This window comes from Drosophila eugracilis, unplaced genomic scaffold, assembly GCF_018153835.1.
Source record: "Drosophila eugracilis isolate 14026-0451.02 unplaced genomic scaffold, ASM1815383v1 contig_649, whole genome shotgun sequence".
Taxonomy (NCBI): Eukaryota; Metazoa; Arthropoda; class Insecta; order Diptera; family Drosophilidae; genus Drosophila; species Drosophila eugracilis.
In genome coordinates, this window is record NW_024573535.1 from 1,582,977 (window position 1) to 1,609,804 (window position 26,828).

Genomic DNA, 26,828 nt, shown 5'->3' on the forward strand with positions numbered 1-26,828 from the left:
TTTTAATTTTATTAAATATTTGATTGCATATTTTATATTGATATTTTATATAGTTATTAGATCGATTTCTTAATATTTTATATAAATTATAATTAGTGAAAGGAATAAGTGGTTTAACTTAGTTTATGTTTGGGAAGTGAAGAAGGGTTGCTTTTTCTTAAGAAATCTACACTTATGAGCTTGATTAGTTATTAAACAATTTAAGATTTAAGACTTATGAAAACAAAGCAAAGGAAAGCTAAAGGAATAAATGAAAAATTCTTTAAAGATCTAAGACAGTGAACAAAGGAGTATCCTTTAAAAAATTCGAATGCTTAAGTTTAATGTTTAAAACTTTTCGAATGTTTTTAAGAAATTTCTGATTCACTTATAGTTTTAATGATTTAAGAATTCAGCAAAGATCAAAGTCAGTTGGATAGGTGACCAATCTTCCTATCAAGAAATGATCTGCCGATTCATAATTCATCTCCCTTTAAATTAAATTGTAAAACCAAGGATAATCAATAAGAGTAGAGAGGCATAAAAATATCATAAAGCATAGGTAATTAAAATTTAAACTTGATTATTTAAGCTCTCTTGAAATTATTGTAGAGAGCACTTTCTTTTATTACTAAGAACGCACATCCTGCAAGAGAAAGACTTTTAATAATGAAACCGTCTTGTAAGTCCTTTTCAGTGCGAAAGTTTGAAAGGCTCTTTGGCCGACAATGGGCCCTCAAACGAAAGTTGCCATCTCAGTGACATCCGTTCCTACTATATAGTGCAATATGTATAAATATATATATCTATATAGCTATATAGAAGTGCACATCCAGCGATTGTTTTTTGCCCGCCTTTGTTTTGACTGAGCAGCAAAAGTTTCCATCAAAAAAGACGCCAGACATGGCGAAATGTCGAGATGATGACAACTTCTTCTTGTCTTAGTTTGACCCAGTTTTCCCGCATTGTACCGATATCAATGACTATATATACACATATAGAGGTCTATAGATATAGATATAGGTATAGGTATAGATATGGATGTGTGTCCGGGTGGGAAAATGGAAATGTCATGCAGCCATGCCAATCAAGTAATGCAGCTGCCTCAAGACGCAAGACGGAAGACGCCTTCTTCCGAGACGTTGCCTGTTGGGGGGATGAGCGGGACGGGGAAATCGGGTGGAAATGTGGGCGAGAAGGTGGTGCTGCAGTGGTTCGTTTGGTTGGTTCGTTGGTGTCACATTTTCGGTGAAATTTTGGTTTGCAAACTTTGGCAAAACTTGGCCAAGTATTTGGCCTCAAGTGTGTTAAAACGGGACGGAGACAAACCAGTCAGTCCGCCGGCGAAAGAGACGGCTAGCTGGGTGCGCGAAAGAGAGAGGGCGAGTGTCGGGCATGTGAGTGTATTGTGGTCGGTCTGCCGCCGGAGAATTCTCCGCTCTTCTCTACTCTTCTCTACTTAGCAATCTCTCTCACTCACTCACTCACTCTATCTCTCACTCAGCCAGCTACGTCTTGGCGTTTTCTTAAGCTTCGGCTCCTTGCAATCATCTACAGTGAGAGAAAATCTGCTATACTGGGACAAAATTCATTTTGAATTCACTTGAAAGCAAGCAGTTGAAAGAAACTTCTATTAATATTAAAAGAAATAAATGATGAAGACCCTTAAAGGACTTTTCAGAAATTGCAATTTTAAAAATCCTAAAAAGTGAACAACCAATTTCCAATTTCCTATCCTTTCCTACATCTTCTTTATAAAAAACAAAGAAATCTATTAGAATTCTGATAGATTTTGTTAAAAGAGAAATGAAAAGAATCTTTTTGCCACACCTGGCGTATACGTGATGTTTTCTTCGAGTGCCATTTCTTGGTCCTTTTTTGGTCGCCGACGGCATTGCCTTCAGCCATCTTATACAGACTCTCGAGCTGCTCCTGCTGCATCTTCCATAGAGTTTCCTGGAGAGGAAGGAGGTATCCTGCTGGATGCCCACAACTGTGGGCTGCCACTTGATGGCGGCCACATGGACATGGCCAAGGAGCCGAGCCGAGAGCAGAAGAGATAGAACGATTGCGAGAGCGAGACGCCACTGGCTGGAGGATAATTTTAATGAATTTATCTAGGAGTTTGTCTTGGGGCAGGTGGCTTCTCTATACATACATAAGCAGCAATGGCCGCCACTGCAGAAAGGAGAGGGGGGCGTATAGAGCTTTCCCCCTTTGAGGGGAGTCCTTTGCCAATGTTGTTTTGCAGCAACCGAAATGTGCGGCAGCATTTTTGGTCTTGCACAGTGGGCTATATGTGGTCGAGACGAGGCTTTTGGTTCTTCTACTCCCCAGCCTGTCCTTCGGTTTTTCCTGCTCTTGGCTCATTTTTTCGGGCTACGAGATTTCGGTTATTGGTCTTGGCATTGCACTTGGCGCCCACCAAGGATTTGGCCGGAATGAGCTGCTGTTTGGGGTCTTATGAACTGTCTGGAAATTGTAGTTTAAATACATTTATTTAATTACTTTTCATTGGATATTCATATACAGATTTAGTGGTTAGAGGTACTCAAACAGCAAAACTGGTTAATTCGATTTTTCCAAGTCCTTTTATCAACATGAACGCTAAGATCTGGAGGAACAAAGTTGGGATTAGACATGAAGATTAATCAAAAAAGATTTATTGTCTAAAATTATTTTTTGAAGAATTTTACATAAATATATTAAGTTATTTTCGAAATATGGCTCCGAGCTATGGGGAAACGCATGCGTTAGGAACCTAGAAGTGATGGAGCGAGCTCAATCAAAGATACTGAGAACTTTAACTGGTGCACCGTGGTACAGACGGAATGAAAACATTTACAGAGATTTAAATGTGAGATCTGTTAAAGATGAAATCGAAAATGTCAAAGCAAGGCTCATCCAAATAGGCTTGCGAGGTCTCTAACATGGAACACTAGCCACTCACGACTCCGGCGAAGAGATCTCCCCACCCAGCAACAGCAGCTAGGGCCGTTCTCCTAAAAAACTGAATTTTAAATTTATGTATTAGGCTAAGATATTAATAATTGTGGTCAGTCTCGAAGAGAAAAGATTTGATAAATAAATACCATAATTAAAGAAAAATATTAATATTTAAATAATATTTAATAAAAGTACCCAAAAAAATCTTGAAAATATTCCCATAAAAATACATAAAAAAAGATCATACAAATATCAATCTTAACATGACTCTCATTTGTTTGTCTTTGCAGGATTTGCCCATCATCTCGTAGGAATGCACAGCCACCTGCATGCGCCCGATTGGCGTGCTCATATGGCCTTGGGCGGTCGCCCGGCCGCCTTTCCCGCCGCCCCCTTTTTCACCCACCATGCGGCGGCCTTTCCCAACGCCAGTGGCCTGCGTGGTCTGAGTGGTTAGTCGTGAAATCTATATAGTATATTAATATATAAATAAGGTATATAATATACTCGTACATTATTCCAGGGGACAACCAGCAGCACCAGCAACAGCAATTGGCCACCGTGGGTGCGGCTCATAGCACCACCAGTCCGGAGGGATCCCCGACCACCACCACCACCAGTGGTACTCAGTTGAGCGCCTTTGTCCAGCCGCCGATGACGTCATCGCCTCCGCCGGTGACCAGTCTGCAGCACGACAATAACAATAACAACAACAACAACAGTAGCAGTCACATTGATGCGGGTTTCGAGAGCGATAGCATTTCCGTGACGGGATCACCGAGGAAAAGTCTGGGATCTCCATTGACCCACGACGAGGAGGAGGCGGAAGCGGAGGCAGAAGCAGAGGAGACGGAAGTGGTCGGATTGAATCTAAACAATGGCGGAGTTCCCGGCTCCCTGCACAGCGAAAGTTCCCCCGGTTCGGGTGGCGCCTTCACCGCTCTCATCCAGCGTAGTGGCAAGAATCCCACGGAACTATTTGGCGGCTTTGCCGGGGCAGGTGGCAATCACTTTGCCCCCGGCGGACATAGCTTTAATCCAGCTCTGGCCGCCCAGCTGTTCCTGCAAAGTCCACTCCTACCGCAATCGAGTCAGTGGCTGTATACCCAGCTATATGGCAGCTACAGTGATCTTCCCTGGCTGAGAAACGCAGCAGCTGCAGCGGCTGCCAACATCAATCCGAATCAAGAGAATCCCGGAGTGCCGCCTCTGAGTAGCAATCCCGATCACGATGGCGTTAATTTGATCAAGCGATGTGTCACTTTGATAACCCACAATCCGCCGGATGCCGAGAATGCCAATCCGAATGCCTCGCCACCGGTCAGCTCAACCAGGCGATCCCCGTCGCCGGTGGAAACCATAGATCTGGATGATGTCAGTACCACCTCGAGGTCGGCCAGTGGGTCAAGTGGTCTTGGTGGTGGTGCTGGAGGACCGATCAGGACGCGAACTCCCAAACCGTCGGCTGATGTCTGGCGTCCTTACTAGCGGCTGGCGGCCGCCTTGCTCGGCACTTGTCTGGCGGCCCAAGGTCAGGGGGGCGGTGGCGGTGGCGTTGGCGGTAGCGTTCCCAAAAAGGAAGAGGAGGAAGGGGACACTTAGCTGGTCCACAAAATCCAACAACAAGATACAATGGGGCAGCAGCGAGAGCTTGTGGTGTTGTGAATAGTCGCCATATCGCAGCTGGCGGGGATTGCTGCTTGAATTTGTTAGCCAAAGGATGAACTTAACTAAATTATAATTTTTTTTAGAATTTTCTTAGCAAGTTTGTTTGATAAACCAATTATTACTTTATTTTATTTTATTTTTATCTTTGAATTTTCTGATTTTCTGATCTGTAAACTCAATGGTTTTGCAAAGAAAGAACTTGGTAGCCTCAGAAAATCTTTGAAAATAACAATGCTAGATTTAAAGATCTTATTTAAGATTATGAGATCTAACATAATCCAAAAGCAAGCTTATTAATGTTAAATATCACTGCTACAAGCTGATTTACTTACTTAAGATATCAAATATTAAATGCAAAGATCATTGACTAAATGTTTGAGATTTCATAAAAATGAATTAAATCTTCCTTTAAGTCATTTGCCTTTAACCTTTCGACTAGTATTTCACAAATAACTAAATATAATTTAAAACCTTAAAAAAAAACTCACTATTAAACAACAAATTCAAGTAGCAAACCCCGCATTAAGTAATTTTTTGTGTTTTTTTTAACGATCAACCCTAATGTAAGTGGCTCACATATCGAATTTAAATCAATTAGCATGGCCCTAAGAATCAAATATATATAATTAGTTGAAGGCAGGGGCTCACATACATAATATATACGACTATATACGAGATCTGTGTACATTGAACATATATATATATATATATATCTTATATATATTGCTCTGTATTTCCCCCTCCTAAATATTGCAAAGAATTAAACTTAGAACTTAAGGAAATACATTTTTTTTTTGCAAAACCCAAAAACCTAAGAATATGAAAAACGGATTGAAATTAAAGTAATACATATTTTAAAATTTATTAAAAATAAATTTAAGTAACCACACAGAGACACTGAATTGCAGACACACACACAGAAACACAGAAACACACCGATTTGTATATAAGGTACTTGAGTAGTGTGCCAAAGATTCGTTAATAAAAATTTCAACTAAAAGAAATCATTTGTTAAATGTTTCGAGAAGTAGGAGGGAGACTTGTAAGTCGTTTAAATATTTTTATGATTTTAGAATCTATGTAAAAGGTAATTTTACACGAATTTAAGACGGAAATTCGTTTTTTGTAGCATACTTCTAGGCAATATAGGTCAGGCATTTCTTAAGCTAAAATCTTTTTATCAAATTAGATATTCGAATGATTAGAGAACTACTTTTTAAGGCCTTGCAAATATTTAAAAAATAATTAACAATAAGAGAGTATAAACTTGGATACATTCACCCTAATACCGCCCTTGGAAGTCCCATTTAAGGGTATGAAAAAATCGAGAAGCCGCAGAAAAAGGCAAGAGGCGTGTGAGTGAGAGGTAAAGCGGGGATTTGGATAATCAGCGCCGCCAAGAAAAGCTTTTAAGAAAATTAATTCACCCCCTGCCCGAGTCCCAGTCCCTTGAAGGGGTTAACACAGATATATATATATATATATATAAAGAGGAAAAGGAAAATTGAATTTATTGCCGGAGAGTCTTTGGCGGAGTTTTTGGCGCAAATAGAAATCTGGCTAAATAAAAAGTTTAAATAAATGGTCAAACTTGAAAGCGAAAAAAAGCCAAACAGAAAAATCCTAGAAAAGGGTCTCGTCTGAAGGATAAATTGCGGGGAGTGGGGCCTTGCAACTTGTGACGTGTACAGGGTAAAATTTGGCCCAAGCAGCTTATTTAAGTCGTGCGAATAATGAATGAGTTTTCCAGTTTTCCAGCTCATATTAAATGAGCTTGGCGGCGATCCAAGAATGTAGCTCTGCGCTTTTCTTTCACTTTTCCTCTCGCCATTTCCCGTTTTCCCGCCTCTCTTTCCCTGCCTAATGAAGCATAGAAACAATTAGCGAATGGCTTCTAAGACAAAAAAAAAGAAGATGAGCAAAATAAGGGGATTATCCCCCGGCGAACCTTTGGGGCTTAATGTAATCGCTTGTGTTTATGTAAGATTATTCATCTTATTCTTATTGTTAACTCTTTTTAAGACCACTTAGTAGTATTAAACAGGCTGGATAATCATTGAGATCTGTAAGTAAATTTAAGGTTTTTCTACCATCAAGAAAGTAGAAAGTTAACCCCTAATTCGCACCTTCATCTCCTTAGAGTTTAATTTTTTGTTGAGGACTAGAAAACCCATCATCTGTCAAGTGCTCCACAAATCCCGGCCATATGTGATGTCTGGCAAGTTTATGCCTCGGAAACCCCATTATGGAGATATCATGTGTAAGCAAGGAAAAGGTTTATCTAGCGTGCTCGAATCAGAAACAAATGGCAGAAAATTAACTCGGCCTTATGAGTTGGAACTGACAAATCGCCGGGCACATCCTGGCCCCTGACCCGATCCCTGTCGTTAAAATCCGAAAATTAACATACTCAAATGTGAACGCTTTTCGTCCCAAAAAAAAGCCGACTGAAGAAATTAAAAATGAATAACCTGAAACGAAGGCAATGATGTCCTGTCCTTCGGGGGTTGCTTTCAGCTTTCCACTTTCGACTTTCCACTTTCGACTTTCCACTTCATCGTTATCAACGCAACCTTGTCTCGTGTCACCTTTTCTGACACATCCTCATCCTCGTCCTTGTCCTCATCCGCATCCTTATTTTTATCCTGCTCATGGTCAATGGTCCTGACAGTCTCAGCTGCATTTTTGGATTCTTTTGTAATGGTTACTTGGCGGGCTATAAGGGTAGATTTCCTTACAGAGGATATTCATTACAGCGATCATATTAGGAAACAACTCATGGTTACTCTTTTAAGTTTGTTAATAATTATTTAGTTTTATAATCAAAGTAATAATAAACCTTAGACTAATTTAGAATAAACTATATATACTGCTATGAGGATAGGTATCTTGCATTCGATAAAGTAGACTATAATTGCCTCTGCTGCTGATTTTTTTTGTGAGGCAAAGTAAAACCGAATCGGAGTCGGGAACTCCGGGTGGCTGCCTTCCAATTTGGCCTGTCATAAGAAGGAGCTGGGTTCGAGGACCAGCCGCCTGTCTGAAGACGTTGTCCTGGCTACCCATTTCTGTCTCAGATGATGACTGGCATTTGATGGCGACAAATGTCGGTGGGTGTATGTATAAGTGGGGTGGATGGGTGTTTGGCAATCTTAAGAAATGGCAACGGCAACGACAACGACACAACCTAATAAACTGTTGCCCAGGACGACCAGCATTTGACATTGGCCGGCTTTTAACCTACACCGCCCTGTGCATTTCCACCAGATTGTTGGCAACAAAAGACCAAACTTTCATATCGTGTTTGAGGTTGAACAGGTTCGAAATTAAAGCATCTGCTCCTCTTTTCCTTTGCCTGAAATTCTCCACTCCCACCCATTTTCGACTGTCGCTCAAGCGTTAAATAGAAAATTTTATGGCCACTCGTTGTGAGTGTTAGTGTCCTGGTAACACACGCACACAATTGTCCACTCGGAAATACATACAAAAGTATATATATAATATATATACAGAGGAAAATGGAAACCACTAAGAAAGTATTCTATTAATGATTAATTTGAAAGGTTTTAAGGAAAAGAGAAGAGAGACTCCTTAAAATGATGTTTCCCTTTAACATCCTCAAAGTAGTTTTTCCAAAAACGTTGCCCCTTGTTTCCCCTAGTGTAATGGCCCACACTTGGATCGCATTTTCATTTCAATAAGTGGGCTTTCAATTAACGTTTTCCAGCCCCCGGAAAAGCTGCAGCCCCCATTTAAATGGCAAGTAATTTGACTTCATGCCATTATCAAGCGCCAAAAACTTGTGCAAATCAGAGGGATGGCAACCGACTTGAGGCCTGACAGAATTTACCGTTTGCTGCTAATTATGCCATCATTAGAGACACCCCCTATACACACACACACACACACGTACACACGTACACAAGCACACATGCAATAAACTTGACACCACCCCCTTGCGGGTGGCATCATGTGACGTCAGTTTATTGCAAATCGTCGGGGTATTTTCCGGTTATTATGACACATTCAAGCACTTGAGTGCACGAGAAGAAAATGTGGGCTCACTGCAGTTTACTTTGTACTTTGTTTTCTTGGTTTTTCCTTGATGGTAACTTAACTTAATGGGTTTTTATACATACGAGGTGTGTTCAAAAAGTAAGGTGACTCTTCAAATTTCGCGAATTTCAAATTTTTCGATTATCGAAACCTTTTAGAAGTTATACGAGTTGTGTTCAAAAAGTAAGGTGACTTTTCAAATTTCAAATTTTTCAAATTTTTCGATTATCTTCAGTTTTGGGAACAAGAAAAAGTCACATGGGGCCAAATCCGGTGAATATGGTGGCTGAGGCATTATTGTGGTGTTGTTTTTGGCCAAAAAATCCAAATCCTTTGATCCACATTTTTCGATAGCAAAAAATCGCCGAGCTCGCAAAATAACTTGTAACTTTACGCCTCTCACAACCAAACAAAAGAGGATGTTCCATTGAAACTTGGTACAGATGTTAGGGAAGAGTGTACCAATATAACAAAACAAAAAAATCGATAATCGAAAAATTTGAAATTCGCGAAATTTGAAGAGTCACCTTACTTTTTGAACACACCTCGTATTTATAGACTAGCATTAACTAGAAGTGATTCTTTTTTCACTTTAAAAACCTGCTTAACATTAATATATATTAATCTTCCTAATGTTAAGAATGTATATAAAGATTAAAAAATATACATATCATAGTTAACTTATCATCAAGGCACTTACACATCACTAGTTTCTCCCAGTGTAGCCGCACATTTGTAGGCATGTTTGGCAGCAGCAGCTCCCCTTGGCAATTGCTATCAAATCACTTGCAGTGCTAATTGCTGTGCTTATAATTAATAAATTGCTTGATTGTTGCAGTTGTCGCATTCCACAGATTGAGAAATCAAATGGGAAATTTTCCCGGTATGGATTGGTGGAGTCAGAGCTTTCCAAATGGAATGCCACGAATGCGAAATGGAAATAAAATGAGTTGTCCTCAGCGAAACGGAAAATATGGAAAATATTTCAATGGTTGTTAATATTTAAGTTGTTGTATTTTTCATATTAATTAAGAAATTTAAGTTTTAACTTTACCATTTAGTCATTACGTATTATTTAAAGGTCAGCTTAGCAGATTTCCACCAAAGACAAGTGAAAGTTGACACCCAGTGAACCAGTTTCTTGTCGCTTAAAGTGCAATTTTGGGCACTTGCTAGGCAGTTTTCTCGATTTCCCTTAAATGGCCAAAACACGGGCGCACAGGGAATGAGTTTTCTGGAAGCCAAAATAAACAACAACCAGCAGCCGGCGGCGTCACAAACTTGGTAACGGTTAGGAGCGGAAAACGGGAGCGGGAAATTTGGGGGAAAACCTGATGAGGGTGGGGGTTAGCGGAGAAAATCGCGGAGCGGGAACGGGAACGGGTACGGGAACGGGAACCACAAAACATTTTGTTGGACAGCGAACGGCCGGCAAAGGACATCGAAGCGACAGCATCGCCTGTAACATGACAGGTGGCCTGGCCACCCAACCACCCATTTGCCACCCACATTTGTCCACCCCCTTGGGCCACCCACTTTGGCGCCCGCTTTTCCAGCTTTGTCACAGGAACTGTTAATAATGTGCAGCGTGAGCAGGAACGGAACAGAAAATCAGCGTCATTGGCGCACCTACAACATGCGATGTTGCGGTTAGCGACACAACTTCGTGCCCGGAAAATGGAAAAGCTCCCCTTAGCCTCAACCCTCGATCCCCTGCTCTCCTGGACTTGCGGAAAATAAAAAGGGAAACGGGGCGAAAGGCAGGTCATGAGTGACGGCGCCGCTGCGTCAGCGGCATGTAATTTTCACGGTTTTTCGCAAATACGAAAAACGAAATACGCTGGACGAAAATTCCCTCGCTCCAAAAATTTGCAGATCCCTTCCCTTCCCATTTTTCCCTCTAAAACTAAACAGAAATGAGGGGACACTTTTCCCTAAACTAAGAGTCGCTCATAGGAATACTCTAATGGGAGAATAATATTGTAATATTACTACTATAATGGGGTTATATTTTAGTGTCGAGTCTAAATGTTGTTTTATTCTTATTCCCTAAATTAAGTTAATTTACTCAGCTTTCCATTTGTTATTATTTAGTTGGTTAACTAAAAATGGTAAAAAGTTGAATTAAATATTAAATTTATAAATTTTACTTGACATATTTTATGTTTCACGAAGCCTTTTCATAGTTTATCACGCCTAAGCTGTTATAATTCCCAACTGGTTTTAGCCGCGGCGTTTTGCTTTTCGTAATATTTTAGCCTTGTTCTGCCATTTTAAGCATTAACTTCTTCTAGATGTTATAGCTTCTTACAAATACATTCAATGCCAGACATTATTTCTTAGTATTAACATGACTTTTCCCATTTTCCAACATAATTCCGATGCAATTTGCCATCTTATTTTGCATACACTTTCCCGTTGCCGCGAAAAACAACGCGAACTTATGGACAGAGTGGGCGTGGCTGTTTTGGGGGGCTACATAGAACAAAGGCCACCCGCTGGCTCATTCCACTTTTCCCTGGCTTTTCCTTTTTTCCAAAGTTGTGTGTGTGTGTGTGTGTGTATGACAACGGAAAAGCAGAGGGAAATGCTGTTCAGCGGAAGAAGGGGTGGTAAAATGCGGGGTTCGCTGGCTTTTTAGCGCCTCCAATGCAAAACTAAAATTATGCAATGCCACGCCCCTCTCGCTCTCTGTGCATGTGTGTGGGTGTGTGTGTGTGTGTGTGCTTGGGTATTCGCGTGTCTATGTGTGTGTGTGCATTATAGCATGCAATTTCTGTGCTTCCTTTCCTGTGAGTGTCATTTAATGAGCGCTGCGGGTCAGGGGTTAAGGGTCAGGGTTCAAAACTGGGTGGCGATGCAGCTGCAGTCGGACAATGCAACAACGCTTTACAATTTTCATAGGCATTCCATGCATTTTGGTCAGTTTGATGTGGGTTTTCCTTTCTCGGTGTCCTCGCATACCCCTCGCCACGCCTACACTGCGCGAAATCATCCAAACACGAACAAAACAAAAAAAAATGAACGTGGGAAGTGAAGTGAAGTCCCTCCCCAACGCCGCTATCAAAGTCAACAAATACTCGGATTCCCTTTTTCCCCGAGCCCCAGGAACGGCCAGCTCATTCAAGTATTTTTCGGCAAATGCAAACACCCAAAAACAGAACTGGCCAGGGGGCGCGGCAAAGAGGGGTTCTAGGCCCCCTGCCCCCCAACTGGAAAAACCCCTCGGGCAGCCCATTGTCGTCGCTAACAATAATGAGTTCGTAATTTGATGTCGCTGCAGAAAACTCATGGCACATGGCACTGAGAAGAAACCGTTTTTAAATTTTTAAAAATATATATCTTTAAATAATATTTATAAATAGTTTCGTTAGGAAGATCAATATATATATGTCACTATATATACCATTTAAAAATATTTATAAGTAAAGTTAGAAAGTATAATTTCTCAAAATAAACTCACTTTAGACATCCCTTTTTGCCTGTGTAATATAGATACTGTTGACTTGATTGGCAAATGTTTTGTTTGCAGTGTCGGTGCTTTAGCCCCTTCCCAGCGCCATCAAACATTACAAAAAAAAATGGAGCTGAAAAGAAATATCAGCAGTGGAACGTATAGGAAACCAACTCGAACCCGAAACTCCCGTCCATATGTGATTTATCAATGTCCGCTCGTCAGCAGCCATCTATCCAACTAGCCTCAGAGCTTCGGCTCCTTTCACTCCTCATTTCCTCATTTTCCCGCATTTCCACATTTCCATCCCCATTGTGTCAGCCGCACATGTTTCCAGCTTGAAAATGAGACAAGTTCGGGGCGGGGATAAACTATTACAAGTGTCAATTGAATCGTTCAAATAATTAAAGATCAGCTCGTTGTGATAGATGACTCTGCAGCTCTGCTTCTGATTTTGGTTTTGGAGGCATTATCATCTTGATTTGGGATCGATTGAGACTCGTGATAAGCTATTGCCAATTTACGAGAACGCAAGAAGGACTTACCAGATTCCTTAGATCATTTCATTACCCGATAAAGGGTATGTATATATACTCCTGATCAGCAACATTAGCCATGTGAACTCTAAAACTAACGGTTTACATATAATAATCTATTTATTTGAAATCAAAAATAACTCTGGCTACATTGCAGTTGTTCAACACTACTTATCAGTGTTAAAGTTGGCAGTGCTTTAAAGTTTTGATTTGAGAAAAGCGATGCTATTGAGAATTAACGAGCGGCAAAACGCAAGTGTAAGGATAAATAATTTTAGTTTATATCCTTTTTATACACAAATTTGTATGTGAATAAAGATTTCAGCTATCTGTATGCTTGAACCGAGAGCTGCAAGGAAGGGGAAACTGATATCACGGAACTATGAGTGCTAGAAAGTTGGGATTAAGCATGTACATTGCACAGATACCTACGAATCGCTCATAATAATGGTCAAAGTTAGTTTTGGTTTTAAATATTACTGTCTTAAGACCTGTCGATCTATCCAAATGAAGCACATTCATAGACACTAACTAACTTGATTAATAATTGAATTAATAAATATTTTAAATGGGTTTGCAGTACCGGAAAGATTTAACAGCTCAATTGATAAGTCCTCAGCCTACCATAATATCATAATAATAACCATTTTCATCAAACCTCCCTTTAAGGTTGATACACTGACTATCGTTACCACTGGTTATCGTTATTTCCATCGTTTTCCCTGACTGTAAATTCTCTTAATGAATCAGCATTTTAATTCTGTTGTTGCTGTTGACGGTCCCTTTTTATCAGGGTTGTCAATGAAAATGATTCCTTTTTATCTATTTGTTCCTAATAATAAAAGTTACTTTGCTTAAAATTATATATTTCATAAGCCTTATGAGCCTGAGTATTAATACTTAAATTGACTAAATCTCCTTGCCAGTGGCGTTGCTGTTTTCATTCCCATTTCGTTCGCAACACTTCTTATGGGCAACACCACCAAATAGGACAGACAAAAGGAATAACAAGAAGACATTTGGTCGAGTGCAGCTAAGTTATATTATTAACATGGCAACAAAAATAGGTGGATTTAATCGTTACAATACATGTTGCACACGACAAGCATGTGGCCGGTTAGGCACACCTGGCAAAATAAGTGGCCACACAGGCCGACCACTGGGTCTTCAGGATACTCCTGGCAAATGGCGCAGGAAACTTTGTGACTCATATCATGCCTCTCTGTCAAGTTTATGAGCTCTTAAGGCTTTTTTCCGTCAGTCAAACGGCGTTTCCTTTCCACCTTTATGAGCTCCATGCAACGCAAACGTGGCCAGAACCACGAAATTTAAAAATTGCTTTTTTAGGCGAAAATATTATCCTTCTGAATATGAAGACTTCTGGCATTGGATTGAAAAACTAGGGCCTGCTTAATACCAGGGACTAATTAATACCAAAAACGCATTCTTTTAGGGTTGCAAATTATGAATTATGAAATTAATAGAAACCCTTCGTGGAGACCGCAAGAGTCGATATATTCATATATCATATATATTCCTTAAAATGTATAAAAGATCAGCTTAACCTAAAAATATGAGAGGCAGCCGTACGGTGATAGCCAAGACAGATAGCTGACTAGGCTACTTTCCGCAGGCCGATTACGTCAAAAGCTTCGCTGATGAATGTCCTTCATCGCTACAAGCCCCTACCAGCAGTACTTTTCCACTTCTGACCAGAAGCAGTTGGGGGCTCATGTAGACATTGAGGAGATGTTTCAAAAGCTATTGATACAATCACGGGCCCATTTGTAAAGTGCACTAATAATATATTTCTGATATAATAAAACATTAAAAATAAACACGGAGAAAACTGTTCTCTTTTCTCTGGCATACAGGACATTTCGCAACGACTTGCATAGAGCTCGTTAGGCATGCCTCACAGAATACATGGCCGCATATGGTGGCCACAGGTTTTTCAGGAAACTCCATGCAAATGGGGCAGGTGACTGGGCGACTTCTGTCCTGCCCTTCTGTCAAGTCGATGATCTCTTGAGGCTCAATTCCGTCGGCTAAACGGCGTTTTCCTTCCATCTTTGTTGGCTTCACGCGACAAAAACGTGGCCAGAACCAAGACATTTTAAAATTTCTTTTTTAGTCGAACAAATTTCTTTCCGTATATGAAGGTAGGCTCCTACATCTGACTGAAAAACTAGGGCCTGCTTACTACCAGGAACTACTTCATACCAAAAACGGCTCTCTTTATGAAATAAATTGAAACCCTTCCTTGGGACTCTCCAAAGTCAATACTTCCACATAATCCATTTCGTTGTTATTTATGGTTTGATTTTTGTATACTATAAGATGTATAACAGATCAACTTAGCCTGAAATACTCCTCTAATCCTACGTAGAGCCGTTTCTCCTCCCTCTTTCTCAGATACCGCTACTAAGGCGCCAAACTTCACTTAGCTTTGGCCTAATAAGCATGACCAGGTACATATAACTCAAAATCAACTAATCCATTCCGCGACACACCCACGACCGTGAAGAAGCCGCGTTCAACACATCCAATGGGGTCTTGGCTCGATAGTCAGTCCACACCGCCGCTTGTGGAGGGTCTCCATCTACTCACATGAACTCCAGTCTCCATGGGAATGGCCGGGTCGCAGAAGAACACCAGATTTCCTCGAATGAGGGGCTCGACCACTTTCCCATGCGTATAAGCGATGATATTCTTGTACCCATCCCTTCCAGAATTAGTGCCTCATGATACGCTACTCCATCATCTCCAGGAAGATCAGGAAGAATGTCAGGCACTCCTTTCAGCAGGATGTTGGGGGTTTTGCCATGACCAGTGCAAACTCTCAGTTTTGATCTTCTTCATCAACTGCCAGTGGAACTCCATCGTAACTTGCTAGAGATCTTGGCTAGCTCGCTTTTGATCCCCCAGGAATGGAGGGGACCGCTCAGCTATTGCTCAGTCTTGGCCTCGTCGCGCTGTTCCTGTAGTCTTCGTCTGACGGTATCCATCCCATTGGGGCACTCTATTATTTCTACCACCCGTTCACCGACAAACGGTTTGTACCTCCGGTAGTTTTTGCACTGTCTCAGAATCTGCCACAGTACGCAGCAGCTGATCACCAAACTGGGCTCTGGTTTTACGGTGTTCATGAGCTGCTTGGAGTTCCAGTCGTGAGATCGTTCTCATCGGAGCACAACTTGTATTGCGTCCGCCAACAGGCCTGTGCTACCAACGCCGATTGGCTGGAGTCTCCAAGGTAACGCAGTTTGGCCGACGGAATTGAGCCTCAAGAGATCATCGACTTGACAGAAGGGCAGTATGATCTAAAAAACCAATCGGATCAAAAAATCTCCGGACTCCCTCTTGGTTGGGACGCGTTCCCCGGACATCACACTACTGGGAACAAAGGATATTTAACGTTGAACTTGATGTCTTCTGTAACCACCTGTCATTGGTTCGTGGTTTTCACATTATTCGCTCATCTCCATGCCTCCACAGAAATCTCTAGTAGCGTCTGCCCTTATACCTGATGCTCCTTGATGTCTACATAAGCCCAGACTGCTCCATATCAGAAGTGGAAGTGCTGGTGATGGCTTGTAGCGATGAAGGACATTCATCAGCGAAGCTTTTCGTGTAATCCGTCTTTTGAGTCTCTTCAGTGCCATATTGTAGCTTTCTGGCAGTGTTTCCTCGTCGTTCTTCCATAGTACCCAAGTCTGGTATCGTTAGTCCACTCAAAATCAACTGCTTTAGCAAATTCGGTTCCCCCTGTACGGCTCCTGATCCCTCTTGTGTGGTGGTCGTCTGTGATATCTAGCTCTCTTGTGCAGAAGACAGTGATGCCTCTTCCGTAGACTTCACATTTACTGCCCTTCTTAAATGAACGAGCGATTCGTGCCATTGTAGGAGTGCGATTAAATTCCTTGCAGTCCTTGATCATGTGATCCCCCGCACAATGGGTGCAGCAATGCAGGGGGTCTGAATACCGATCTTCCATATGTCTCGTGCTTGCCTGCCACACCCTTCGCTTCGGATCATCTCTAATCCCAACATCCGTAACAGAGTGTAGTAACTTTCGGAGTTCGTGTAGTCACTCACATACATACAGTGGATCCAAGCTTATTTCGTGCAAGAAAAAATCGAATTTTTAATTTGATACTGCTACTAAACCAGCAGAGATATCAAAAAAATTTAAACGCAGTAATGTTAAGAATGTCGCATATTATCAAAATAATAACAAAAGTTTTTACTAATTTAAAAAACAAAAGAATTTTTCATACAAAAACTAAAAAATAGGGCAACTCCGACGCTCAAGCTTATTTCGTGCAAGCACTTTAACGGTTAATAACTCTAAACTAGGACTTTTAAATCCATTTTTTTTTCTTAAAACTAGTAAAAATATATTAACAAAAGCATATTTATAAGTTTTCGAGGCTGGGGGCACCCAAAAATTACGGATTAACGAGGATTTTCAAACTATGGCGCCACGAATAATAGTCAACAGTTATTGAGCAAAGCGAATTAGTCCTTAAACATTTTAAGGATGGGAAAACCCAGGAAATGGTTGCCTCAAGCCCTAGTACAAACCCATACATAACCCAAACGCTTTTTTGCGAAAATCGGGTGGCAGATAAGGGCCGTGAAGCTCCGAACACAATTTTTAATGACCACGAGGAGAGACGTATTGTCCGAAAAGTGAAGGAAGGTGTATAAAGCCAAGCCGACTCTGCAGTCGTTGAAGATGGCAAAAGACAGGAAGAAGATTATCAAGTCCCGGGCTCGAGAGTCTGCGGCTCTTATGTGAAATTTTATGTGATTTGAAATTGATTTTGTAGTCGTCCAGCAATAATAAATTATTTACATTTTTTAATGATTAAGAATAACAAATGGGTATGATGTATATATTACTGGTCAGGATCAGTAGCCGAGTCGATTGACATGTCCGTCTGCCCGTATGCACGCTGCGAGACATAAATTACGATTGGGAATGTGGCACAATTTATTAATTAATATAATATAATATGAAGAATTTTGAATAAAATGAATATAAAGTGGAGAAGGAATAGGAAGTATTCCCATCCCATAAGGAAGGTTCGTGTATTCCTCATTACGCCCAACAACCGAGTTGATCTGTCCACTGATCAGGTGAGATATTCCCTTCAAATTCTTATATTAATAAACTTCATTCCAGCGTTTGTTTACTTCGTCATTGCCCCCAGCCTGACGTTTCAATCTTCTAGGAGTGGATATCGAATCGGGTCAGATCACTCAACTAGGTTGTAACGGAACTTTTCAAGTGGCCAAATCCCAAACTGATTAACAAGTCGGCGACTAATCTTCCATTAGAGTCATAAACTTTCTAGCGAGCTCTAAAGCTTCTTCTTTCTCACTTGCTTTCATGCGAATCATCCAATCCAGTGCCATGGAAAATTTCCTATGATCTTCTGGAGATGCGGCCATCAGTTCTTCGACAAACTTAATTTCCTTCTTAAGGAACTCGTACATCTTAATCCGTTCTTGACCCTTTTTGTAAGTGCGATCAACCTCATACATTTTCGAAAACATCTTTGAGAGCTCGCTCTTCCCTTGTCCTGAAGTTGGTGCTGGTTGTTCTTCAGCTATGTACAGTATGTCCTCCGCGTTCTCTTCCTCTTTGAATAACTCTGGAAGCACGAACTTTCCATTTCGCTTTCCTATTTTCTTTTGATTAAGGCCCTCTACGAGCGACTGGCATACAAACTTCGACGCCTTATGCCTAACTCCAACTGCCATCTTACCCTGCGTTAACATACATTTATGAATTTTAGAAAAAAGAGCCACTTCGGAGTGAATCCTTACCTCGAAGTGGGCCACCAACTTGCTCAACAGGACTGGTCCTCCGATTTCAGACATGACCTTGCAAACATCGGCCACAGGGAAATGGAGAGTAAGGTAAGTGTCCGAAGAATCGTCAACACTTGTCTCCGGGACATCATTGGAAAAGGGAACACCTTGCGACCTGTGACAAAAGTCCACATTTAATCACTTGTAACTCCGATCTGTTTCTTAACCACGAATGCCTATATTGTTCTCACTTACTCCATTTTTAAATATAATTTTTGCTTCTTATTGAAATGAAAAGTTTAAATAAAATATTCCTGTATTCGTTCCAAATTTACTTGTTGTAGAAAGGGATTGCTATACCTTTCAGTTTGACTTGAGTTTGTTTTCTAAGGTGACTTTATATTTAAATGTCTACCAAACAAATTTGTAAGTCAAAACTTGTAACTAATGCTAAGCTGGACACGAATATAAGCAGAGCCCATTCTTTACATTCACAAATTGCGAACAAGTTCTCGAACTCATCGGCCGTCTGTTCGCAATAGAAGATAACTGATAGACGTTGTACTTAATTATGGCGCTTGTTTTTAATTCACTTTTGCATTACCGCCCCTTTCTGCCACCCGATTTTCACAAAAAAGCGTTTGGGTTATGTATGGGTTTGTACTAGAGCTTGAGGTAACCATTTCCTGGGTTTTCCCTTCCTTAATTCGCTTTGCTCAACAAACTATTGACTATTATTCGTGGCGCCATAGTTTGAAAATCGTCGTTAATCCGTAATTTTTGAGTACCCCCAGCCTCGAAAACTTATAAATATGCTTTTGTTAATATATTTTTACTAGTATTAAGAAAAAAAAAATGGATTTAAAAGTCCTAGTTTAGAGTTATTAACCGTTAAAGTGCTTGCACGAAATAAGCTTGTGCGTCGGAGTTGCCCTATTTTTTAGTTTTTGTATGAAAAATTCTTTTGTTTTTTGAATTAGTAAAAACTTTTGTTATTATTTTGATAATATGCGACATTCTTAACATTACTGCGTTTAAATTTTTTTGATATCTCTGCTGGTTTAGTAGCAGTATCAAATATAAAATTCGATTTTTTCTTGCACGAAATAAGCTTGGATCCACTGTATGTATGTAGATGCACCTTGATCGGATATGGATTCCCAAGACCAAGCTCTTGCTTGGCCAATGTGGCCATCACCTCCTCCATCAGGTTCGCATTTGCTAAGTGCTGGCTGTGTGGCTCCCGTAGTGCTTGAACATAACTCGTAATACTGGTAGCAATAATTGACTGTGAATAGACACAAAGGGTCACCTTTCTGGTCAAGCTCTTAGGTAATGTATATAGCCTCATAAAATCTTCTCCTATAAGGTAGATTATTGATTAAAATATTTAAAATCGAAGGGCTAAAAATGCAATTTACCAGTTTTATACGTTTACGTATTTAATAATTTTGTGTACATAATTTATATAACACTACTGCTTACTAACTGTTTAAAGTTCAACTAAATTGAATGAGGAATACCTTTACTAGTTTATCGATAACATTCGGTCAGATGTGCTAATAGAAAATTGGTGAATGGCATAACACAAAAGTAAGCGGTTCTCTGATTATGCTTTAACTGTAAATTTTGGTTTGTTTAAACGTTTGTTTATTAGGCTTAATTTTATAAGAATCTCCCATAGAAATATAATAAATAAATAAATAAATGAAAATAGAGAGGAAAGTCGCCTTCAAGAATATTCACACATATTTAAAAGACATCTGAGAAATGATGCGTTAATTAGCACATTTTCCTTTACTTTGCTTCTTTTTAACATCCAAATTGCTTTCCTTTGTTATTTCGACGGATTTTTTTTATAAAAAACACTGCTGAAGCAGAATTAATGATGTCTGTCATTTGATTTGATTAAAAATTTATCCAGCCAAAGGAAAATGTCATGACTAGATGGCAGCTCACAGGACAGACGACGATTTTTTGGTAATTTTTCTTAATTTACGTGGGGGTCAGGGGGTAACTTCGATTGTCGAGACAGTTAGCCCTCGCAATAAATTACAACGGCAATCGTTGGTGAAGAGTCAAAGAGGGGGAGACAGGGGGCAGGGTCACCCGAATCAAACTCAACTTAGCTAAACACGCCTTAAACGGGCATTATCTGCCGGCCAGCACATTTAATTTCAATAAGCTCTCTTCGGTCAACTTCCCGGGCCCACCTGTGACCAATTTCGATTATGAGACTTGGCAACTTCTTTTCGCTCTGGGTTTTCCCTAGCTTTTCCTTGGATATTCCCCGGTTTTTTAACCATTTTTTTTTTGTTCGTGTTAACTTTGTCCCCATCTTGGGCTTTTGAAGACACAACCCCAGAGGCGTTGTAAATTTTCGTGCCTCATAAAATTCTCGACCATCCCTTGGATTTTCTTTGGAGTTCATTTTTTCTTGGGTCTTTCCGGTGGGCCAGTGGACGTGGTGGCCGTTGAGCGGTGAAGTGGGTGTGGCCGGCGGGTGGGTGGCTAATCAGCTTCCGCATTTTTATAGCCCGGACGGACGTGTAACGGAAATCGCAAGTAGCTTAGCCTAATATGCTTTGTGTTCGGCTCTTTATTTATTTATGCCACTTTCACTTGGCCCCGGGCTTTTACTCTATGGCTTTTCCTCCTCTTTTTTTCGGGTCAGCATTTGTTGTTGTTGTTATTGTTGTTGTTGGTCCGGATCATTTGTTTTACTTGGCCTCAAATAAATCCAAATAAATAATTCATTTGCCGCTGAGTTTGCTCTCAAGATTTTCCCCTATTGATTGGAGCCGCTTCTTGGGAAAGAAGGAGGCAACTTTTTCCACGGCTTGTTGACTAATCAAATGCGTGAAAGCCGAAGCAGGATTATGCTAAATGTTGAAAACATTTTCTGTACTGGAATTAGGTCTCTAGAACAAGGGAACATGTAAGGGAAAAAGTCTTAGTCTAAGCTATTTGATATAAACAAAAGTTTTTGGCAGAATACTAACTAAATACAAAGATATATATATATATATCATTTCTAATCTATTCATATGTCAGATATGTCCTTTTTATGTTCTTTTTTTCAAGCATTTACTTGACTTTAAAAAGACAAGAAAATCCTTTAGAGATATCAGCTAATATCCAGTACTTTGTTCCCTTTGGACAACATCAGTCTTTCAAGTTTCCGTTCACCCCGTGTCGCTAGAAAAATGGCAAAATAAATACATAATTCATGGTGTTTGGCGCGTTTGCACTCAAGATTAGCAAAATAGTCGGGGGCCTGTGCAAGGATAACCTCTGATGGGGGGTTGATTGGTGTAAGGGGTGTGGGAGTTAAGGGGTGGACCTGCCGTTGACTTGTTGACCAATTGTGTGAATTATGTGCCAAGGCGCTGTCTGGCATATCAAGCAAATCGTCCAGCCATCCAGGCCGAAACCCCTCAATAAACCGATTGGCAATCGAAGTCCCTATGCGGGTCCCAAATCGCAGGCGCCAATCGCGGACGGCAATTGAAGAAAATTAATCAAAGCGGCGAAGGCTGCCCAAGGATAAAATGATTTATGGGCGAGCAAATAATTTGGACACAAAGGTAACAAATACTTTGATAATCATAAATCACAACAACACGCTCATCCCCTCTTTTACACACACACACACACACACACACACACGCATACATCCACAAACCGCATTTTGGGGCGTAAGAAAGATAAATGATATTAAATATAGTAGCCGGAGACTCCGACTTCGAAGGACTGCCATCCTGGCCAAGTAGTTGACCGGCCTAATGTGTGAAACATTTCATTTCAACGCTGCCAGGCGGGCCAAACAAATTGCCTATTGAATGATTAAAGGCCAGGGAAAAAGAGATCTAGAGATGATGGTAAAACTCTTGAAAATTTCGTGACACTTAACTATGAGCGCTTAAAAGTATGCAACAATAGGAAAATAAGCCTACTTCTGGACAACCTTGGGGCTTTCTAGTAATAAGATGAAATACGGCATAGGTATTGGATGGATTTCTGTTTATATTATATTTTAATACTATTTTTTAGCTTACTAAAATCCTTTTAAGTCCTGTTAGACGTTAAGGGGTTTACGTTTTCCTACTATGAAAGTATCAGAAAAATCAAAAATATATATTAGTTTTCTTATCCATCGAAACCACATCTATCGTGACACGAACACATCACTGGAGCATCCTCGATTGTGGACAGGACTTTCATTTCGGGATTCGCGTGCCTGGATCATAAATCATCTGGATTGGGAAACAGGCTCAGGAACATATGAATTAGAAATTGTTACACAGTCTTCTCTCCGGTTTTTTGGGTTCCGGATTTCCTGTCCTTGGAGGCAAGGGGACTTGCGCCTGTCAACGGCAGTGTCCTGGCTGCCAGGACGTGTTGACGTGCATGAAATTCTTACGGTAAAGGATTCCATTTCATTTCATTCCATTTCATTTCATTCGTCTTTCGTTCTGTTTGGCCTGCCGCACGAGTGAATCAGGCCAAAAAAAAGGGAAAGGATTCTCCGACATTGCCTCACGTCCTTATACATACATATATATTTTGTCTATAATTTTCACAGCAATTTTCGGCCAAGGACTCAAGGACCTCCTCTCCCCCTCCGCCCCTTTCAGGATTTTTAATTTTTACCCCATGCCCCTGGAATCCTGTTTATTAGTCTGCGTTCGGCGGCTGCTCCTTGGCCATAAATCCTGCAACGTGTCTTGCATTCAATTTCCCGCCTCCAGCCGCTCTGGTTGCCAACCCCTCGCCACGCTTTTCCGCACTTTTCCACATTGTTTCGCTTGTTTTTATGTCAAAGATTAAGCGAGCTTTAAGTGCTCAAGGTTTCGCCTTGTCTGGCCTGGCAAAAAAAAAAGAAGCTTCCTCAAGGCGGGGGAAATACGAAACAGTAGGGCAGCGAAATAATATTTCGCAGGTCCTTTTGTCTTTTTAATTTTCATCTGCAATTTTTTATACATTTTCTGGCATGTGTTTTATGTCGGCACTGAGAAAAAGTTTGCTAAAATGGCAGGGAATTATCCTTAAAAAAAACTATAAATTTTAATATTTTCCCTAACAAATCTTAGCTTTTAAATAAATTTATTTCTCATTAATTAATTAACGTAAGCAAAAGTCATTGGACCAAAAACGAAACTGTTGTCGATTTTAATGGCAAGAGGACTTTCCATTCCCATTTAGCTACCCAAAAAGGACGAAGGACGTTAGACAACAAGTCGAAACCGACAAAAGGAAATGAGTTTGCAAAAGAAAATATGAAAAGGACAACCGCGACGACAGTTAAAACGTGACGAGTCGACAATGGGTAAAAAGATCCCGCTTTTCCTGCCACCCATTTTCCATTTTCCCAGCCATATCCTGTTCGACTCTGCAGACTGTGCAAATATTTGGCATCTCCTATATTCTTGGCCAAAAGACCGGAGGCGTTTGGCTTCAGCTTCAGCTTTGAGCTCCAGCTCCATCTCCAGCTCCTGGAAATTTGGATTATTTTTTTCCTTGTTTTTCGTTGTTTTCTTTTTGTTATTTTGCTCCAGCCGGCATTTTGTTGTGCTCGAGTTTTTACCGCCAACACAAGATTTAATTAAACCAAAGACTTGATTTATGAACGAAAGGATTCGATGTCCGGGCCGCCGGGATTTGGGTGGGGTTGAAAAATGTCGAGTAAAAAGGAGCTGTTTTTGCAATAATGATTTGGGGATGGCGGCAGGAAAGCAAAGCAAAAGCAGCAGCAGTAGCAGTAGCAGTAGCAGTGGCAGTAGCAGCAGCAGCAGCAGCTGAGCGGGCCGTTAAAGGCGGCATTATACCATGCAACATATAAAGAATGGTTTTTCCCGAACTTCTCCGACGCCGGCAACAATTTCTATTGTTTTAACCCTTTTTTCCCCGTTGTGTTGTGTTGTGTCCTTTATTATTTTTTTTTTATTTTTTATTTGTGCCGCCGCTGCTCGTGCGGAAGTGGAAGTGGATGTGGATGTGGAAGTGGGATTGCGGCCTTTGCCTGAGGCATCGATTTAAGAGAACAGGCCAAATACGATATTCGATCGAATTTACGTTTTCCATTGAGAAAAATCTTACTTAAAGATGAGAAGGAGATGGATTTAAGCAAGTTTAAGACTAAGTTAAATACTTAAAATGTCTTAAGGTTTAAAAATAAATTTTTACTTGCTTAGAAAGTAATTACATAGACCATACCAAGACCATTTACTGACATATTTAATTTATATTAATCATATTCGTAACTCTTTTCTGTTAACAAGTTTTAAAAGGTTATAAATAAGTTGTATAAATTAAATATAATATATTAATAAGTTAGATATGTCAAAGAAACTTTCCTAACAGATAGCGAAATGACTGTACATATTTAGAAAATATTTAATTTAATTTTAAGGAATCATTTTAAGCAAAAGAATTCAAATGACAAATGTCAGATTTTTCTGCTGTTTCTTTCATAATTCTTTGCCTTGTTATTTAAATATTTAAATTACATTCTTAAATACATAATACACAATTTATTGATTGAATTGATCAACTAAATATGAATTATTAGCTTATGAATTATTAGTAAGAGTAAATAAAGTCACTTAATCCCAAGATAATAATCTTAAAATATCAATTTAAAACTGACAGTCTGAAAACTATCTACAAAATAATACAAAGCAAGTGCTGGTTAAACAAAAAAAACGTTTTCATAATAACTCAGAAAAATAATTCCAGTTAGAGAAGCCGCTAACTAGTGCCTAGAAGCCGCCGTAACACCTGGCTGACCAACTGCACTTCGACCTCATCTATGGATGCTGTGAAGCGAATTATTTTAATAAATCTCTGGCAATCGATGTGGATTCGATTGTTAATGTCTAAGTCCTGGCCACAGGGAGCCGAAGGAACCGAAGGAGCAGCCACCATGTTGCCATGGCAATCCGGTTAGTTGAGTTTATTAATTTGATTTTCTTCGGAAAGCTTGAACATTTTTCTTTTGGCCAGAGCCACAAATTGGAATACGCACTAATTGGGCGGGAAGAATTCTGGGTGGGTCAGTTCAGTCGGTATGGTTGGCATATTTCCTCGATTGCAACATTGCTGGCAAAGTTTTCCATTCTGCCAACCGCCATGCTGGCAAAAAGTTTAGAAGAATTTCCACCCCCTCGGGCTGCTGCTCATTGTTGGCCACAACCTCAGTTTTTGCTAATTTCGAGTATTGCCATCGTAAATCTTTTCATTAAGAAAACTTTGCATAAGTTTTCCCCGCATTTTCAGCTTTTCCCCTTTTTTTCCCTCTCCCTTTTGGCCCTTAAACCAGCCCCACCTCTCCCCTATCCAGCTGGCCGTTTCCCATTTCCCATTTGCTATTTTCCATTGCCTAGACGCCTTTTCGTCGGCTCGGCGTGTTTTCGTTATTAGTCTGATTAATTTGGCTCTTTTCATAAATTGCCAACAGCTCCCAGCCGCAGCTTCCAAGCCTCTTAGCCAGTCCATCCCATCCCAACTCCCGCCGAAGCCCAACTCAACAGATCCCCGCAAAGCAAGGGACTTGAGCAGCCGCCTTGGGAGCAGCACCAACTTATGAATACCCTGAATGGGGAATAACCCAGGAGATCTTGGGAGTGCCCTTAAGATCCCATCATGACGTATGCTCGAATAATTTTTAAAATTATCAATTCTGCTTCCATTATTGCCCTTAAAAAGGTTGAAACTCCTTAAAGTTTATAGATTGTAAATAATTTTGTAAAATATTTTCATAAATTATTGCTGTATCTTGATTGGATAATCAACAAGTTGAAGATAAATCTTTATACTTTCTTTTACTTTTTAAAGCTTGATTAAATTTTTGAAATCCAAAAACCAACCAACTAACCAACAAGTTAACCTACCCCAATGTTCTGCCTCTCTGAAAAAGGGCAAAAGTCTAGCAAAAACTCGCCGTGAACCTTTTTCCGACTTTCGGACTTGCCCACTCCCCCCGCGCCACTCCTCTCGACCCCTTAGATCACAAGATATCCTTTTGAGGAGTGAGCGGCATGAGGTAGTTAAGCAAACTCTTCAGGAACCACATCATACATTATCCTAATAAAGGATAATTCATTAGTATTTGAACTTTTTGGCATTTTTTAAAGTCTTTTGGCTGACGGACCAAGCGCCATTTTAATTGCTGACGGTTTTCTCGGGCTTTTCCCGGCCATTTCCCTAGCCCCCCTCCCTTCGATCCCAAATATCTTCTTGGGCATTTAATTACGTTGATTTGCGGGGATTTCTCTCTGCTCTCGAATGAAATGCTTCAGTTTCGGTTTCCGCTTCAGCTTCAGCTTTAGCTTCAGTCTTTTCTATTAAAAAATTCCGCTTCATTT

At 40.3% G+C, this 26,828-nt stretch overlaps 2 protein-coding genes across 2 annotated transcripts in view; one reads left to right on the forward strand and one right to left on the reverse strand.

The window, feature by feature from the left end:
- Positions 1-4,413, forward strand: part of LOC108109716 (myosin-G heavy chain) — a 33,259-nt gene extending 28,846 nt beyond the window's left edge. Inside the window, exons 5-6 of the mRNA XM_017218348.2 lie at positions 3,216-3,377; positions 3,449-4,413. Coding sequence (XP_017073837.1) covers positions 3,216-3,377; positions 3,449-4,413 — 1,127 coding nt within the window. The remainder of the gene's footprint in view (positions 1-3,215; positions 3,378-3,448) is intronic.
- Positions 4,414-17,563: 13,150 nt separating this feature from the next.
- Positions 17,564-18,833, reverse strand: LOC108109631. Its single transcript, XM_017218205.2, has 3 exons — positions 18,718-18,833; positions 18,478-18,637; positions 17,564-18,417 (listed from the first exon to the last, which is right to left on the reverse strand). The coding sequence occupies exons 1-3, from the start codon at positions 18,720-18,722 to the stop codon at positions 17,971-17,973; spliced, it is 612 nt and encodes a 203-aa protein (XP_017073694.2). The 5' UTR covers positions 18,723-18,833; the 3' UTR covers positions 17,564-17,970.
- Between the last annotated feature and the right edge of the window lie 7,995 nt (positions 18,834-26,828).

What these genes read in the sequence shown, in the direction of transcription:
- LOC108109631 (XM_017218205.2), bottom strand. An exon ending in AGTTGGTGGCCCACTTCGAG is followed by an intron (nt 18,418 to 18,477) that starts GTAAGGATTCAC and finishes ATGTTAACGCAG; the next exon opens with GGTAAGATGGCAGTTGGAGT.